Consider the following 16,220-nt stretch of genomic DNA (forward strand, 5'->3'; position numbering starts at 1 on the left):
CATGCGATTGTCAACAACAACAGAGATATCGTGGGCCCTTCCCCAGTTTCCCCCAATGGTAAACATCCTGCAAAACGGTAGGAGCGTCACAGGTGTCAGAGCCTGGTGTGGACAACCGAAACGGCAGGACAGAGAACATTCCATCGCCCCTGGGACCTCACCTGCTGTCCCCCCACAGCCACGCCTGTTTCCCTCCTGCCCTCACCTCGACCCCGGAAAACCACTAATCTCTTCTCCAATTCTGTCCTTTCGACACCTCAAGAATGTTTTATAAATGGAATCATGCGGTACATAAGGGGGCGAGGCCGGCTTTTGTCACTCAGCATATGTCTCTGCTGTCGAGCACCCGGAGTCACAGTCCACCTTCCGTGGGAGGGATGCACCACGGTCCGCTTCACCATTCACCCACGGAGGCCACTGGGCTGTCTCCGGTCTGGGGCTGCTGTGAACACCCGTGTGCAGACCTCCGTGGGGACAAGAGCTGCACCAAGTCACGAGGGACACAAACCTCTGGTTTTCTTCCTCTGTGCAGTCTTCATCTGGTTTTCCTATCGGGGTACTACGAACATCCCAGAGACCTGGGAAGCATCCCCTCCTTTGCTATTTTTCTGGAAGGGACCATTTAGAATTGATGTGATTCTTTAAACATTTGGCAGAATTCTCCAGTGATACCATCTGGGCCTGGAGAGTTCATTTGGGGGAGTTTTTAAATTACAAATGCCATTTCCTTAACAGCAATGTGGTCATTCGATTATTTATTGCATATTGGGTGGGCTGTGGCGGCTTGTGTTTTTGAGAAATTGGACCGTTCCATCCGGGCCTTAAATGCACACAGGTAGGTTGTGTGTGAAATTCCTCCGCTGCCCACCGGTGTCCGCAGGGTCTGTTCTGATGTCCTGTTTTATTCCTCGCAGTGGGAACTGTGTTGTCTTTCTTTTTCCCCTCAGTCTTGCTAGAAGTTTACCAGTGTTACTGATCTTTCCAAAGCTATTTCATCGATTTTCTGTATTACTTTTCTGTTTTCAACTCTTCTGGTTTCTACTCTTATCGTTATTATTTCCTTCTTTTGCTTACCTGCTTCGGGTGTATTTTGCTCTTATTTTTAGAAGTTCTTAAGGTGGAAGCTTAGATTACTGATTTGAGACTTTCCTTTTCTTCCTCATAGTGTTTTTAGTGCTATGATTTTTCTTCTCGGCAATGCTTTAGCTACATCACACGTATTCTGGTATTCTGTATTTTCATTGCCTCTAAGTTTATAACAAATTTTAAGCAAACTCCCTTCCTTCTTTCCTTCCCCTATTTTCTCAATAATTTACTACATCAGCCAAAGCTCTTAGCACCGGTTAGAGTTAGTGGTAGAGTCAGGCCCAAGGAGGGAGCAGCTTGCAAGCCAGTGGCCCAGTGGGTCAGCACGTTGTTTAAATAACGGTGGAGTGAGAAAATAAATAACCGTATTGAGGGTAATGGGAATGGGTTTCTCACTGAGAGAAAAGAGTTACAAACATGAAACAGGAAAAACTAGATTGACTCTGTCGTGTCGGGATGGAATTCAAGGATTTCAAGAAGTAGGGACAAAACCACCAGGACCTTCGGGATGTGCGTACGCGTCTGTGCACACACACCTACACACACCCGTGTCCTCGTTCTGCCTGGTGAGTGAGACACCCCAGCAGCGGCAAGAACCCTTGGCACCCAGATCTTGATTTCTCAATGCCATTCTTTGCAAAAAGAATCCAGAGTTCTGTGAGTAAATGGCTCATTCCAGGGCTGGGGCAGAAAAAGTACAAAATGAGCCTGGAATATCTTTTTCTGCCAAAAAGCAAAGGAGTGCTAATAAAAACAGTGGGGGTGCCCAAAGGCCAGAGCTATATAGAGCTCTAGCACTTACACCCAGCAGCCAAATCTGAGATATGGGCCAAACAGGAAACAATCTGAACGTCAAATTAACGACAGCAATAGGGGCGCCCGGGCGGCTCAGTCGTTAAGCGTCTGCCTTCGGCTCAGGTCACGATCCCGGGGTCCTGGGATCGAGCCCCGCGTCGGGCTCCCTGCTCCACGGGAAGCCTGCTTCTCCCTCTCCCACCCCTGCTGCTTGTGTTCCCTCTCTCGCTGTGTCTCTCTTTGTCTCTCTGTCAAATAAATAAATAAAATCTTTAAAAAAAAAAAAAAGAAAGCAATAGATTATGGTCCACTGAATAAAACAGGAATTTGTGAAACCCTAGTAATATAAATACGCAGAAAGAAGAGAGAACTCCTTGTACAGCAGAAAGCCAACCGATACATGTGGAGAGCTTGATGGAATTAGAACACAACCAACATTCAGCACAGTGACACCTGACACAGGTGTGACCACTGAGGGTGCTCAGACCAGCAGGTACAGTAGGAGGAGTGTACATATGGGGGGGTGAGGGATAGAGAATAACAGAGCAAAAATGGAAAAATGTCAACAATTGGGCATCAGGGCAAAGGGAATATGAGTTCTTGTTTTAATTTTGCAACTTTTCTGAAAGTTTGCAATTTGAAATTAAAACGTGTATGGTCCGGGGCGCTTGTGTGGCTGAGTCAGTTAAGCGTCCGACTCTTGATTTTGGCTCAGGTCATGATCTCAGGGTTGTGAGACTGAGCCCTGAGTTGGGCTCTGTGCTCAGCGGGGAGTCTGCCTGGGATTCTCTCTCTCTCCCTCTCCCTCTGCCCCTCCCCCTGCTCATGCTCTCCCATGTGCATGCGCTCTCTCTCTCAAATAAATAAATAAATCTTAAAAAAAAAAAGTGTACGGTCTACAACTTTAGGTCTTCAGTGCGCTTGTTAAACCTATGAACAACATTCTTAGAGATCTTTCCGCATCAGCACATAGAGCGCGACCTCATTACTCTTCATGGCTGTGTGACGCTGCACTGCATGAACGACCCTCCTTTCTACTGAATAACTTCTCAGTTTCTGTAGGTTGGGCTCTACCAGAGAACGATGCCTCCCCACCTATAAAAAACAACAATTACAAATGCTGCCATTTGCACAGTTTTGGAAAGAAGTACGTCTATCACTCTGAAGCCCTTGAGTTTTCTGGAACATTCAGCAAAGCAGAGGGAGGCCCCCCCCATCTGACCCCAGAGTGCAGCCTGTGGGGCCGTTACTCTGCACTGGCCCGCACATCGCCCACTTCCCTCGGGACACCTGGAGTTCTAATGTGAGGTCAGACCCAAAAGGTTAGGAGTGACTTGAAGAAACACAGAGTCTGAAGTGTGGCCGGGCAGAGTAGTTTCAAATGACCCATGCTCTGGGTGGCCCCCTTTCCTCAAGGTCATGGAAACCTCAGGCATTTGGATGTTCCACCCGATTAGAAGCAGAGGACACTGATGCTGGAGGGGAGTTTCCATTCAGCCGGACCTCTCCTGTCTTTATGAAAACATTTCCAGCACTTACCAAAGGCAGCCCACATCATCCCAGAATGGCCCTGAGCCAGAAGAGGCCAAGCCCACCAAGGCTGGCACATCCAGCCCAGCCATGAGGGGCTCTACCCCCTCGTCCAGGCACGTGTGGCCGGCCAATGCAGCAGTGTCCCCTGCTGAGGCCTCTGGGGACACATGACAACAATGGGGGATAATTCTGGTTGTCACAACTGGGGGTGCTGCTGGCGCCAACGAACAGAAGCCAGGGACACTGCTCAGCACTGTGCAGGCCCCTGGAACAAAGAATGAGCCACCACTGAGAGGTGTCAACAGTGCCGAGGTGGAGACACCTGCCCAACACACCTCACCTCCTCCTAAGTCTCTTCTTTGCCCAACATCCAAATCCCCAGCCGGTGTGGTCCTGCCTCATGCACCACCTCCAGCACACCCTCTCTCCGAGCCCCACGCCCTGCATGGTCCGTGTCTGCCCAGCGGTCGGGAGATCGCCCTGCAGACTCCTAGTGGGCACGGCTGGCATGGGCAGACACTCCCCGATGCCACGGGAGAGGCAGACACAAGCCATCCGTGTTTCCCCAGGATCTTACTAAACGTTTCCTTGATGACGTGTCTATGTCTCCAGCCCTGGGCTGAGAGATGCTGGAGCAAAGTGAGAGGCCTCCACAGGACCCCTGCAGATGCCCAGCATGAGAGCAGCCCCAGGCACAGAGCAGGTGCTCAGGAAGTGAGAGACCCCCTTTCACAGAGTCCTCTCCAGGAAGAGCGAAGAGACAAGACGGCCACATGAGAGCCGTTTCCATAGGGAGCGTGCTTCTCCCCGTCCCCCGGCTGCCCCGTGACCAAGCCTGAGTTCCAAGTGGGAAAGACATAACCTTCCCCATCAGGTACGCTCACGCTTCTGCACGTTGGTGATGCGAAAGTTTATCCTGCAAAATAGCCTCAGAAAAAAATGCACATCTGCGATGGAGTCAGATCACAAATCCTCCAGATCGGCCCCAAACCTCTGCAGGGGGGCGTGGGAGGGGCTCTGCCGCGCTCGACAAAGTCCAACATGTTTGTGCAAAGTGTCTGCTTTCAAAAACACCTTCCCAGGAGAAAGCCCAGCTCTCGTGCATCTTCCCTTCATGGAAGGCAAATGACACCAACAGACCCTCTCGTCTACAATGTCATTAAGCAGAGAAAAAGTAAATGGACTTTGGCCTGCTCCCTGCACGGGAGGCCGACCCATATGGACTTCATCAAGGGTTCACTGCATCTGGCTTCTGGCTGGCTTTGGCCAGTGGGAGCCCAACAGGAGATCAGAGGGAGGGCAGGGTGAGCCACCAGGAGGGCCTCCGCGGAAGGTCACTGCCCCACGTAAGTTGCTTCTCTCCATGACTCTGTCTTTGTGGGCTCCGCCCTCCCGTTCCTCCAGGCCTGAAGGTGGTCACAGCCCTGCTGCTGCCACCATCCGGGGTCACACACTAGTCCCCGTGGGCACCCCACGCCTTGCCCCCTGTTTTGGGAATAAGTCCTGCTGAGAACATCCTGTTTGAGGGTTCCCTGTTTCCTGTGAGGACCCTGCCTGATAAGACAGCCCGGACAGACTTGGGGAGGGTCTGCAGGGGCCCCCACGGGTTGCCCTGCAGGATGCAAGACATGCAGAGCAGACCACACCTTGAGAAACAGGAGGCCAGGGAGGGCATGTGAGCCAGAGCCGGGCAGTGGGAGAGTGCAGGATGCAAGAGATGCAAGAGGGGACCTCTGACTCTCCACCATTCTTCCCTCCCAGACCGCCCTGAATTATTCAGATACGTTGTCTCGTATACAGAGCGCAGGTGAAGGGGCCCGTGGCTGAGGTGCTCAGGAGCCCAGGCAGGTAGGGCCGCACCAAGGACCACAGTCGGCATGGACCACAGAACAAGGGTCCGGAGGGCAGAGCCACCAGCCCTTACGGACCACTTCCTGAGTCACTTTCACCCCTTATCCCAGGGGTGCCCTGCCTCGGGGCCAGCAGCCCTCCCACCCCTGCCAACGTGCCTGCTGAGCCCAGCCCAGCTGCAGGCCACGCCGAAGAACGTCACCGCATCTGGAGACGTTAAGAGCCTGGGGCGCTGAGTCACACAGAAACAACACGCTCCCCCCCCGGCCCTGCCCCCGCGAGACAGATGTGCACCGAACACTTCCCGACCGTGTGACCCGCGAGCCCCATCGCAGAGGCCTAAGACATACATGGAATAACCTCAGGCAAGAGAGGAAGTGGCTGAGCCCCAGAAAGGAGCAGCCTAATCCCGCGCTGAGGGTCTGGCTCAGTGGCTCAGCACTGCTGAAAAGCCGGCCCTGGGAACGGAAACGGCGGGCTGCAGGGATGCACCCCTGTGTGTCTCCTGGCGGGAGACTCCCTCTTCTGGAACATTCCGGCGGGGGGCCTCCGTGGGGGGATTTGCCAGCAGGCAGGCCCCTGGTGGATGCTCTCTGCGTGCAGGCAATGGCCGAGGATGATGCATTAGGACCTAAGCAGGGGTGACCCCTCCCGACCCGGCTCAGTTACTTGGGCCATCCACAGATGATTCTAGAACATGCTACGTGCAGGCACGCTGATGGGGAGGCCAAGGCCGACACGGTCGGAAAGATGAAAGCCCTCAGCCGGGCCTGGGGAGGTGGGCTCCCACATAAGCAGGAAGGAAAAGTCACAGGTGTGCCTTCTCTGCTTCCCTGACAGAGCATGGGCTCTGGGGGGGTCCCTGGGCCTAAGCGGGCGGACTGGCATCCAGGCAGACAGAACAGTCCCTGAGCTCAGAGCGAGTGTGCCCCACGCTACGGAGACACAGCCCTGTCCTCAGGGGCTCCTGACCCTCCAGCACACAGGGGCACCGTCTACTCCCTGTGCCCAAGAGTAGGCTGTTGTCCCTCACCTACCTGTGGGGGGGCCCTGGAGTGCCCCGGGAAAGAGAAAAGCGGCTTGCAAAAACCACAGCGAGGGCAAGTGGAACATTCTGATGAAAAAACTTGTTTCCTCACAAGCCCGTGCACAGCAAAATAAAACGAAACCCAAACTGCCCACACCTTCGCAGCATTTCCTCCAAGACCCTCCTGACTCTTGCTCGGGTCACATCCAGGTCAGAGCGGATAATTCTGGCTTTGGAGTCGCGTGCGAATGGCCTAGAATCACAGCCGCCAGTAACGGCTCGAGCCAAGGCCGCCGCAACGCATGAACGCCTTCTGCGCCTTCCCCGCCGCGGGGTGATCCCTGGGGGTCCCCGAGTCTCCCCACCCCAGCACACGGACCCTCTACAAATGCTTATTGCCTAAGTCATGTTTCCAGCCAGTATAGACGTTTTTAAACTTCGGAATATAAATGACTTAAGAAAGAAAAGCTGCCAGGCTGGCAGGAGGCGTGAGGGGGGGGGGGCACCCCGTCCTACCTTGTTGTAATATTGCACCCGCACCGAGTGCCAGCGCCCGTCACTCACGCCCCCGGGAACCTGGGGTGTCACTGTGGTTGTAGTCTCACCTGCGGGCAGCGGGGAGGGGGGTCCAGAGAGAACACACGTTAGTGGGCCACGAATAAGACAGTCCGGATAAACGCTCTCTTCCGACCGCACGGATAACACGGTGAATGGCTTCTTAAATATTTTTAATCGACAGATGTACAGTGAGTCCCCATGTGGAAATCTGAGCTGTCTTCCGTGTTTTCGGCATCCTAAAGAACGCCACAAGGAACACCTCTGTGCATTCTGGATCCCCCCGAGCCCCCAACAGGACAGATTCCTAGTAGAATTAGGGGATCGGCAGGTGAGCGCAGCTAAAGGCGCTGCCCGGGATTGGGGTGGTTCCCACTGACAACGTGCCCGTGAGGGGCTCGGAGGGCCGCTCCTTCCGGGGGGGGGCCCACCTGCTGAGAAGGTGAGCTGCACTTGTTCACCCACAACCTCCAGGGCAATGAAGTCGTGCTTCTCGTTGAAGCGGCCGTTATAGAGCAGCAGGGCGTTCCTCTCCCGGGTGGCAAACCTGTGGGGCCAAGCAGAGGCACATCACAGAACGAATGACCCCTGCATGGAAGGTCTGCAGGTGGTGGGTGTAGAAGCAAGAGGCTGCCCAGACGCGACACGCCCGACAGCGTGGGGCCACACTCAGGGAAGACTCTGGTCCCCGGGCACTCATTTTTCTCATCAGCAGTTGACAGCCCATAAAACCTGCTTGGCGATGTTCTTTTTTGGAAATGGCAAACCGGATTGCACAGAGAAATCTGGTTTCCACGGCCTGGAGAATAGGAAAAGATGACATCTGAACGGTGTCCTAAAAGGCACTGAACCAATTAGAGATGTCTGAAGAGAAGAACGCGCGGTGCATCTTCTGCACCTGGAAACGGATCCTCACGCGTGCTCCCCAGGGCACAGGCACGCGGTCCCCTGCCACGCAGGGAGGCTGTGTTGATGACTACCTCAGGGTAGTCTTTGTCCCTTGTCTCCACCACCGGACTCCAGCTACACAAGGTCTTTTTCTTCCCAAACACTACACTCCTCCCTGCCCCAGGGCCTCTGCACCTGCTGCTCTTTCTGCCGGGAACAATCTTCCCTGGTTCTGCAGACCCCTCAAGAGACACTCAAACCGCACTTTCCGTAACTCATTTTATCCACACTGTGCCCCCACCTCCATCGAATCTAACATATCAGTCTATTTCTGAAATTATCCTGCTGATTTATTTGTTTTTAATAACCTATGATCCTAGGGGCGCCTGGGTGGCTCAGTCGGTTAAGCGGCTGCCTTCCGCTCAGGTCACGATCCCAGGGTCCTGGGATGGAGCCCCGCATCGGGCTCCTTGCTCAGCGGAGAGCCTGCTTCTCCCTCCACCTGCCGCTCCCCCTGCTTGTGCCATCTATCGCGCTCTCTCTGTGTCAAATAAATAAAATCTTTAAAAAAAAAAAAAGAACCTATGATCCTTAAGGGGAGGGAATGACTCTCATTCACCGCTGCATCCTGGAGCCCAAAACAGGGCCCTGGTGTGCTGAATAAACGAATGGATGGAAGCATGCCTGAAAAAGCAGACTCGTGAAAATGAACAGACCTGTCAGACTTCACGCATTTGAAGCATTAAGAACCACTTATTTCAACAAGAGATACATCTTCAGAGATCCTTCTCCCAACCCCGTGGTCCAAGGAAAGCCAGGGATCCCTGAGTCACAGCCAGGCCTCCCGGATGCCCTGCTTACAGACACCCTGGAAAGTGTCCTGTATGAACTCGGGACGGTTTCCCAAGTGGGCTGGATGCCGGGGGGGATTATTCCCTTGGATTCGAGGTTGGTTTATCCGTTTTCATGCAGCAAGGGTCTATCAGAACCAGCTGCAGGCATGCGACCCCAGGCTTTCCTGTGAGTTACTTAAAATGTAACTCACCTCGAACCCCCTCTGTTTAGGACACAGTGAGAACTGGGAACACACTGCACAGAAAAAACACCCATATAGCGAAGGGGACACTTCGGGGTATGGAGTGAACAGGTGGGAGAAGGGGACAGATTACGGTTACGACAGATGCTCGCTGGGACACGTCTAATTCTCCCCAGCAGGTTGCACTGCTGTCGCTTTCTCTTTGGACCAAGCTGGGAGCTGGTACGGGCTGTTGGCATCAAATGGTGCTGCGTGGCCCCACCCCACCCCACGCAGGCACCCAGAGGTCCACTGCTGGACACGGAGCGCTCACAGGGGACCCAGGGCCAAGGGGAGGGTCCGGATAGCACAAGAGAAAAAGGAAAGACTAGAAAGAGCGACCGAGACTTGGCGAGCGGCCGGGGGAGAAGCAAAGAACAGCGGATGGGGGCAGGGGTGGAGGAAGAGAGGCAGCTGGGAACGCGGGGCCCGCCTGGGAACCCAGCCGCTTGGCAAACAGGAACCAGAAGAGGAGAGAGTCGAAATCACCTGAAACAAGCTGCTCACTGGTGCCCAGCCCCCCTTCCCCGCGGCGCGCCCCCAGGAGGCAGCGGGGCCCCCCCACAGCAACCACAGCCCCCACAGCGCAGCTGCTCTGCTCAAGTTTTGGGAGGACTTTTCACGGTTTTTGCTGTCGAAGTCACTCCCTAACAACCGCTCACTGATTTAGCAGGGCCCTGATGTCCCAGCCACTGCCGGCCAAGTGGGAAACGGCCCACGTATGGCCGCCAAACTTAATCATCTAAAACTGCTACGCTGGGCAAGCAAGCAGACATCCCATTATGTTCCTCGCCCATTTAATTAAATGCTTTATTTTCTAGCTTCTCTCTGAGTCTGGAGCCAGCAGACTTCCTGTCGGTCTCCGGCAGGGCTGCCATGGGCCTGCCTGCCTCCCGCACCAGGACTTCCGGTCACCTCATAGGTCAGCCTCCAGCAGGGACCCCCACCTGCGGCTTATCCGCTGCGCATGGTCACTGCACAGCGTGTGACTGCAGGCTGCCAGCCACGCCCCGGTGGCGGGTGGCGACGGCTATACAGATGTCAGGATCACATGCCCCAAACCAGCGCCTGTCACATGCCAGGGACACATTTGCCAGAAGACATAAAACGCCTCTGGCTTGGAGGGCAGACATCCACAGAAGCACAGTGTTTTAAACCTCCAGCCACGTGGGGCACAGAGTGGCCAGGAGGAATCCCACGGCAGAGCCCTAGCTTTGGAGGCTGTGCCCTTGGGGTGGGCCTGCTGCGCGCAGGTCTTGTGGGCAGAGGGCAGAGAGCCAGGACCCAGCGCCTGGCATGCGTGGCCCCACTGAGCCGTCCACGCTGAAGGCGGACACCACTTATACCTGCTGCAGCCTGGGGAACAGGCGGGTAATGCCAAGCACCAAGAGAGCCAGGCATGTCCTCTGCACCCCCGAGCCCTCACAGCACGCCCCAGGCAGGGACCCCTATTGACTGTTCTAACAGAACGTGGCAGAGCCACGGGCTGTGCGTCAAAATAAAACAGCAACAACTTCAAAACCATGGCCTCCAAGTGACCCGAGCCTCAGAACTGCTGTTACAGTCAAAGGAAGCTGCCGTCCAGGCCTGGAGGGCCAAGTGGGGGTCCAGTGTCCTGCCTCCCCGCTGATGCCCCGGGAAATGGCAGGGCCTCGAGCACCCACTTGGGCTCCATGGTTCACGACACTCTTGTTATTTTATTAAAGCTGGAGTCTTGGGGTTACAGGCCAGGAAGCAGTGGCCGGCCGCCTACTGACCTCTGGACGTCTGGGGTGTGTCAGGACATAGGACGAAAAGCCCCCGAGCAGCTTCAGGCCAGCAGCGGACAGGCAAGGACAGAGCACCAGGGTCGATGGCGGCCTGAACCCACAGGCAAGGACGCCAGAGGGGAGGGTGGCAGACAAGCAGCAGTGACCAACTGTGCTGTCCAGCCTGGGCAGGGGTCCTCCTGGAGGAAGCAGCGGGGGTGGGCGGGCTAGCAGGAGGTGGGAACGCCCGGGGGAGCCTGGGCAGGTCCAGAGAACCACAAGCAAGCGAGGGCGGTCCCATCACAGGGCACAAGGTGCCAGACTCAGGGGGTGCCACAGGTCAGGCCACAGAGGACCTGCGCCCTACTAGGAAGTATGGGCTTTACCCCAGGCCGTGGGCCAGGCCTGGCAGGACTCAGGCTGACTCAGGCCAAGCGGACGAGCCCGGCGCTGTCACACCAAGTCACGAGGGAGAGAGGACAGGGCCAAGGTGCTGGGCACCGGGAAGGGAGAAGAGTCTGCACAGAGGACAGGAGGGAGGCTCACAGGACCTGCCTGAGGGAGAGGTGTGGGGAGAGGCCAAGGGGGGGCCTGTGCCTCAGGCAGCTCTGAAGAGAGAGGTTCCTCTCGGGTCTGGAGGCGCGCTCAGGGACGCCCACACGGAGAGGTCAGCGGGCCTGAACCACATGTCCAGTGGCCCAGACCTGCAGAGCTGGCTTCGCCTGGGATCTCCACGTGATCCGGGCCTTTCCCCAGCACTGACATCCAGGGTCCCTCCTACTGGATTTTAAGATCCCTAGGGACATTTCTAAAATCCTTTCTGACTCACCTCAGAGCGTCTCGTGCACGACAGGTGCTCAGTAAGCGCCGGAGCAAACTGAGCGCACGCTGGCCCCAACCGCTCGGCGCTGCAAACGCGCTGTGTGGCCCTCACAACGGCATAGGCCGGCTCCCAGCTCCTGCGCCTGGGCCCGTCCCGCCTTGTTCCCAGCACACGCACCGCATTTCCCAGGGAGAGCTCTTTCCTTGAGGCAGCCAGCTCCCGGTACTGGCTCCACTTGGCTTGAGCCAATGGCGGTGCGTCACGGCCACTTACCAAAAAGATCAGGCCTCACTCCCAACTATTCTGGACTGTAGGTCCCAACTGCACTCTCCAGGGCCTGTTGGCTGCACTGCACCCCTCACCCGTTCAGGAGGCAGGACCCCCAGAGAGGAGCCTGTCTTCAAAGGGCAGCTTGCAAGGGCAGCCACCTTCTGGGGTGCCTGCTCGAAGGACACGGGGTACTGCATTCCCACTGGAGACCACCTGAAGGGCCCCCAAACAATGGCACTAAATGAAATAAAAAATACACCCCACTTCCCTAAGTGAAACCTGATAGAAATCTTTAAAGTAGAAATGACATTTTTTTAGAATTAAATTAAACCTAAATTTAAGGTTTAGGAGAAGCAGAAGCGGAAATAGTGAGCTCAGCACACGATACGCCCTTGGGTCACGGGTGGGGAGCGGGACTGCCGGGCAGCCGGCCCCTGGGCCACAAAGCAGGAAGCCAAGCTGAGTCCCCCGCCTGGCGCCAAGCCTGCGGGCCCCTGCGCCCTCCACTTCCAGCCACCGGGGTGTCAGCAAGTGGGCAGGACCCAAAGGGTGAGGGCTGGCTTCACGGCGAGTGACCTGGGCCGTCGTAAGGGGCCCACATGGGGGTCAACCCTCCGCTGCCGCCGTCCTGAAAGTCTTCATTTCTGAGCCAGGGCCCCCCCCTGTTGCCGACCTGCAGGGGGCCTCCCAGATCAGCTAGCCAGTCCTACAGCCAGCCCTGACCAGCCGTGGCCTCCCAGTGACCCGAGCCTCAGAATTGCTGAGGGCACCTGGAGAGACATGGTGCAGGGACCTGCGATGCTCTAGCGGCAGGAGCCGTGGCAGGAACGCGCGGGACCACACTCACGTGAGGGAGATGGTGAAGTGAAAGCGCTGCCTCAGGCCTCGGAAGGTGACAAAGGACCGGGGCGGGAAGCTCCTCGTGGTCACCTCGCAGTAGGGCCTCTCGAACTCGCCAGGAGGGCACACACAGTGGAAGCCACCGATGAGCAGGTTCACGCAGGTGCCCCCGTTTTTGCAGACCCCGTGGGCGCAGCGGCCCGAGCGCGTGTTCACCTCGCAGTGCTCTCCTGGAGGACAAGACAGAGACGGGGGAACATTACCCTGAACCCTGGAACCCGAGCCGCCAGTGCCACCGCCTGAAGGTGCTGCAAGGTTGGGCTGAGGGTCAAGGTGCAATGTAGACGCTGCAGGATCTGGGCCTTCCCAGGACCGTGTCACAGTCGTCCAGAGTAGTGGCACCCCCGGGGGTTCCTCCGCAGGGGGCCTGTCCCCGTCCCAGCCCTGCTGGGGTCCCCACGCTCTGGGGGGCAGCGTCACGTGCAGCCGTGAACACCTCTCTCTTAGGAGAGAATCACCCGGAAATGAGGAGATTGACAGGGGTCCTCACGCCCCCCACACACACCCGTGCCGGGGTGGCGGCTCTGCAGTCCGAACGGGGGCAGACTGGGGAGCACGCGGAGCCTCCTGCATGCACCTGGGCTGCCCCCGCTGCTTCTCACGCAGAGCCCCCTGCAGCCTGGCCAATGCTGGGTCCCTGTGTGTTTGTAACCTGTCCGGCCTTCCCACTGGCCCTGGAGCTCTCCAAGGGCAGAAGTCTAAACCTCAGTGACAGCAGGGTTCTGGAAGCTTCCCCAGAGAGACTGCCTCCACCCTGGAGGCCTGTCAGACCCTGTCTGTTGGGAGGATCCCCGTGCTCACCAACGGGGGGACACACTCAGGGAGACACAGGTCCATCCTGAGCTGGCCTCTGTGGCAGCCAGCAGCACTTTGCCTGGGCAATCCTTGCTGCCCGGTACAGGGCTGGCGGCCCCATGGCCCAGGCCTGCCTCTGCCACACGGTGTGGACGCTACCAGCAACGCCCAACGCCCGCAGACCGACGGGAGCTTCTAATGACCAGCTCCCACCAACACTCTTTGCCAGTTACAGATTTTTAAATGAATACCTTTAAAATATAAGTATGACATTCATGTCTAAAAAAAGAAAATCACTGTACAAAAACATGGCACAGAGAGTGAAAGCCATCAGTGGTCTCCTGCACACCCCCCAGGGACAAGTCAGGGACGCTGGATGCCCGGCTCGCGCTGGCCGGCCTCTGTCCACTCTGCTCAGGGCTTTCCTTGGAGATCCTTCCGGCAGCACCCGGGCTTCTGCCTCTGCTAACGGCTGCACAGTATCTCATGGGAGGACCCATCAGCTCTACTGTCAAAGTGCACGTACGCTGTTTATGGCTTCTTCTTTTTTTTAAAGATTTTATTTATTTATTTGAGAGGGAGAGAGAGAGAGTGAGCACAAAGCAGGGAGAGGGAGAAGCAGACTCCCCACTGAGCAGGGCTCGATCCCAGGACCCTGAGATTATGACCCGAGCTGAACGTAGATGCCTAACCGACTGAGCCGCCCAGGCGCCTCTATAGCTTCTTCTATTGCAAACTACTTCCAGTATGCATCCATGCTGTGTGTTAGGAGCATGCCTCCTGAGAAAGACGGGACACAGTCTAGATTTTGATAAATATTTCCAAACTGCCGTCCACGAAAGGAGGCAGAACGTACACGCCCTCCACCATTACCAGGTGTGAGCACTCTCCAAGCGTTTCCATTTCGGGCCAACGACAGAGGGGTTCTATGTGCATTTATTTTAGGGGAGGGTCAGCATCAAACTGTTTGCATTTTATTGGCAACGTCCATTTGCTTGAGGTTCACCTCTGTTTATGCATTTGTGGCCACACAGAAACGTTCCATCCGGGGCGCCTAGGTGACTTAGCTGGTTAAGCGACTGCCTTCGGCTCAGGTCATGATCCCGAGGTCCTGGGATCGAGCCCCGCATCGGGCTCCCTGCTCGGCAGGAAGCCTGCTTCTCCCTCTCCCACTCCCGCTGCTTGTGTTCCCTCTCTCGCTGTGTCTCTCTCTCTGTCAATTAAATAAATAAAATCTTAAAAAAAAAAAAGAAAGAAAGAAACGTTCCATCCACGTGCGGTCACAGTTATCAACTTCCCTTCGGTGACGCTAGTCCCCTCGGGTTAGTACGAGGCCGCTAGGACGAGGTGCGGGACACAGAACTCCCCAGATGCCTCACAGGAGCCGCGGTGCCCGCAGACAGCAGCCTTCACGTGGCAGCGGCTTCCAGCCTCGTCTCAGCCGGCCAGGCCAACGAACAAAATACCGCAGACCCGGTGGCTTTGAACAATAGACACTTGTTTCTCACAGTTCCGGAGGCTGGAAGTCCACGATCAAGGTGCCGTGAACCGAGCGCCTGCCGAGAGCGCTGTGTCCGGGAGCTCACGCGGCCCGTCGCCGGTGTGTGTGTGCGGGGCGAGCTCTCTCGTGTCTCTGCGTGTGAGGACACCGATCCTACCGAGGCCCCGGTGTGCCGGGTGCCGACGGCTCATAGCCGGAACTCTGCACCCAGGTCCTCCCCCCAAAGCCCTCAGCCCGAGAAGCCGCCCTTGCTGGGACCGCCCACAGCCCGCGACCGGTCAGCAAGGAGACGGCCCAGCACTGGCCATCAGTGAAGCGGGGACACGAGTCAGCAGGGGACCCCGTTGCCTCCGAGGGACAGCCCTGCACTCCAACCCCCAACCCCACCCCCCAGGCGCGGCTCCCAAGAAGGCAGATCGTCGTGGAGACTCGGAGCGTTTCTCAGGGACGCGACTCAAACGCGCAGGTCACTGACCACTGTAAGGAAAGCCTTTGGGTCACCTGACGGAACGCTCCAAAGGAGCTTATTTTGGGGGCACAGGCGAAACAAACCTGTGATTAACATTGGAAGCAAATGGTACTCCTGAAAAATGTGCGCTTTCCCTCTCCTTCCCCGCCGTATCCCCCAATCTTCGTCCGTGGTTGCAACAGCCCAAGAAAGTACAACTCGCTCAGCAAAGGTGACTCCAGTCTGAGCCCCGTCAAGAACAGGGGAGGGGGGCTCCACGCTGCTGTCTCACCGAGTCCCATGACCGTGCAGGGGCCACAGCAGGCCAGGGACGCCCCCACCCACCCCCAGGGCTGAGCCCACCCCTCCAGCCCCATTGGGCAGGCTGAGGCTAGAAGCCCCGGGCAGCCCAACCACCTGTTCCCCGCCAGGGGCTGCCCCCCAGGCGAGTGTTCACAGAGAGGCTTGGTTTGCACCCAGCTCCGAAGTGAAAGGAAAAGGGCTTCTCCACCGACCCGCCCAGACCCCCTTGCGGCGCCACCCTCGATGGAAACTGACGTCCCCCAGCCGACTCCTGGTAAGAGTGCGGGGCTCCGCCAGGTGCCAGACAGGCTTGCGCTCGTGCACACACGCTCACGAGTGCGCACACATACCCTCACACATGCACACTCATAACTGCGCACGCGCGCGCACCCTCACGCACACACTCACACACCCGTGCACACACGCGTGCCGCCTCACACACCCATGCACGTGTCCTCGCACACGCACACTAATGACTTCACACGTGCTAACACACCTGTGCACACACGCAGGCCCTCACACGTGTGCACACTCATAACCTCATGCATCTGCGCCTCACGTGTGCTTACACACCCTCACAACTTCACGCACGTGTGCCCTCATACACATGCAGATACACACC

General features: G+C 56.9%; 1 protein-coding gene across 1 annotated transcript in view; it reads right to left on the bottom strand.

Moving 5' to 3' along the window:
* Positions 1–16,220, bottom strand: part of CELSR1 (cadherin EGF LAG seven-pass G-type receptor 1) — a 139,117-nt gene that overhangs the window by 54,372 nt on the left and 68,525 nt on the right. The window contains exons 3-5 of the mRNA XM_088025411.1: positions 12,499–12,721; positions 7,279–7,394; positions 6,809–6,897 (exon numbers count right to left, since the gene is read on the bottom strand). Coding sequence (XP_087881537.1) covers positions 6,809–6,897; positions 7,279–7,394; positions 12,499–12,721 — 428 coding nt within the window. The remainder of the gene's footprint in view (positions 1–6,808; positions 6,898–7,278; positions 7,395–12,498; positions 12,722–16,220) is intronic.

The sequence above is a fragment of the Eumetopias jubatus genome, unplaced genomic scaffold (genome assembly GCF_037043125.1).
Source record: "Eumetopias jubatus isolate StellerSeaLion01/CBP00866 unplaced genomic scaffold, mEumJub1_p1.0 scaffold_8, whole genome shotgun sequence".
Lineage (NCBI taxonomy): Eukaryota > Metazoa > Chordata > Mammalia > Carnivora > Otariidae > Eumetopias > Eumetopias jubatus.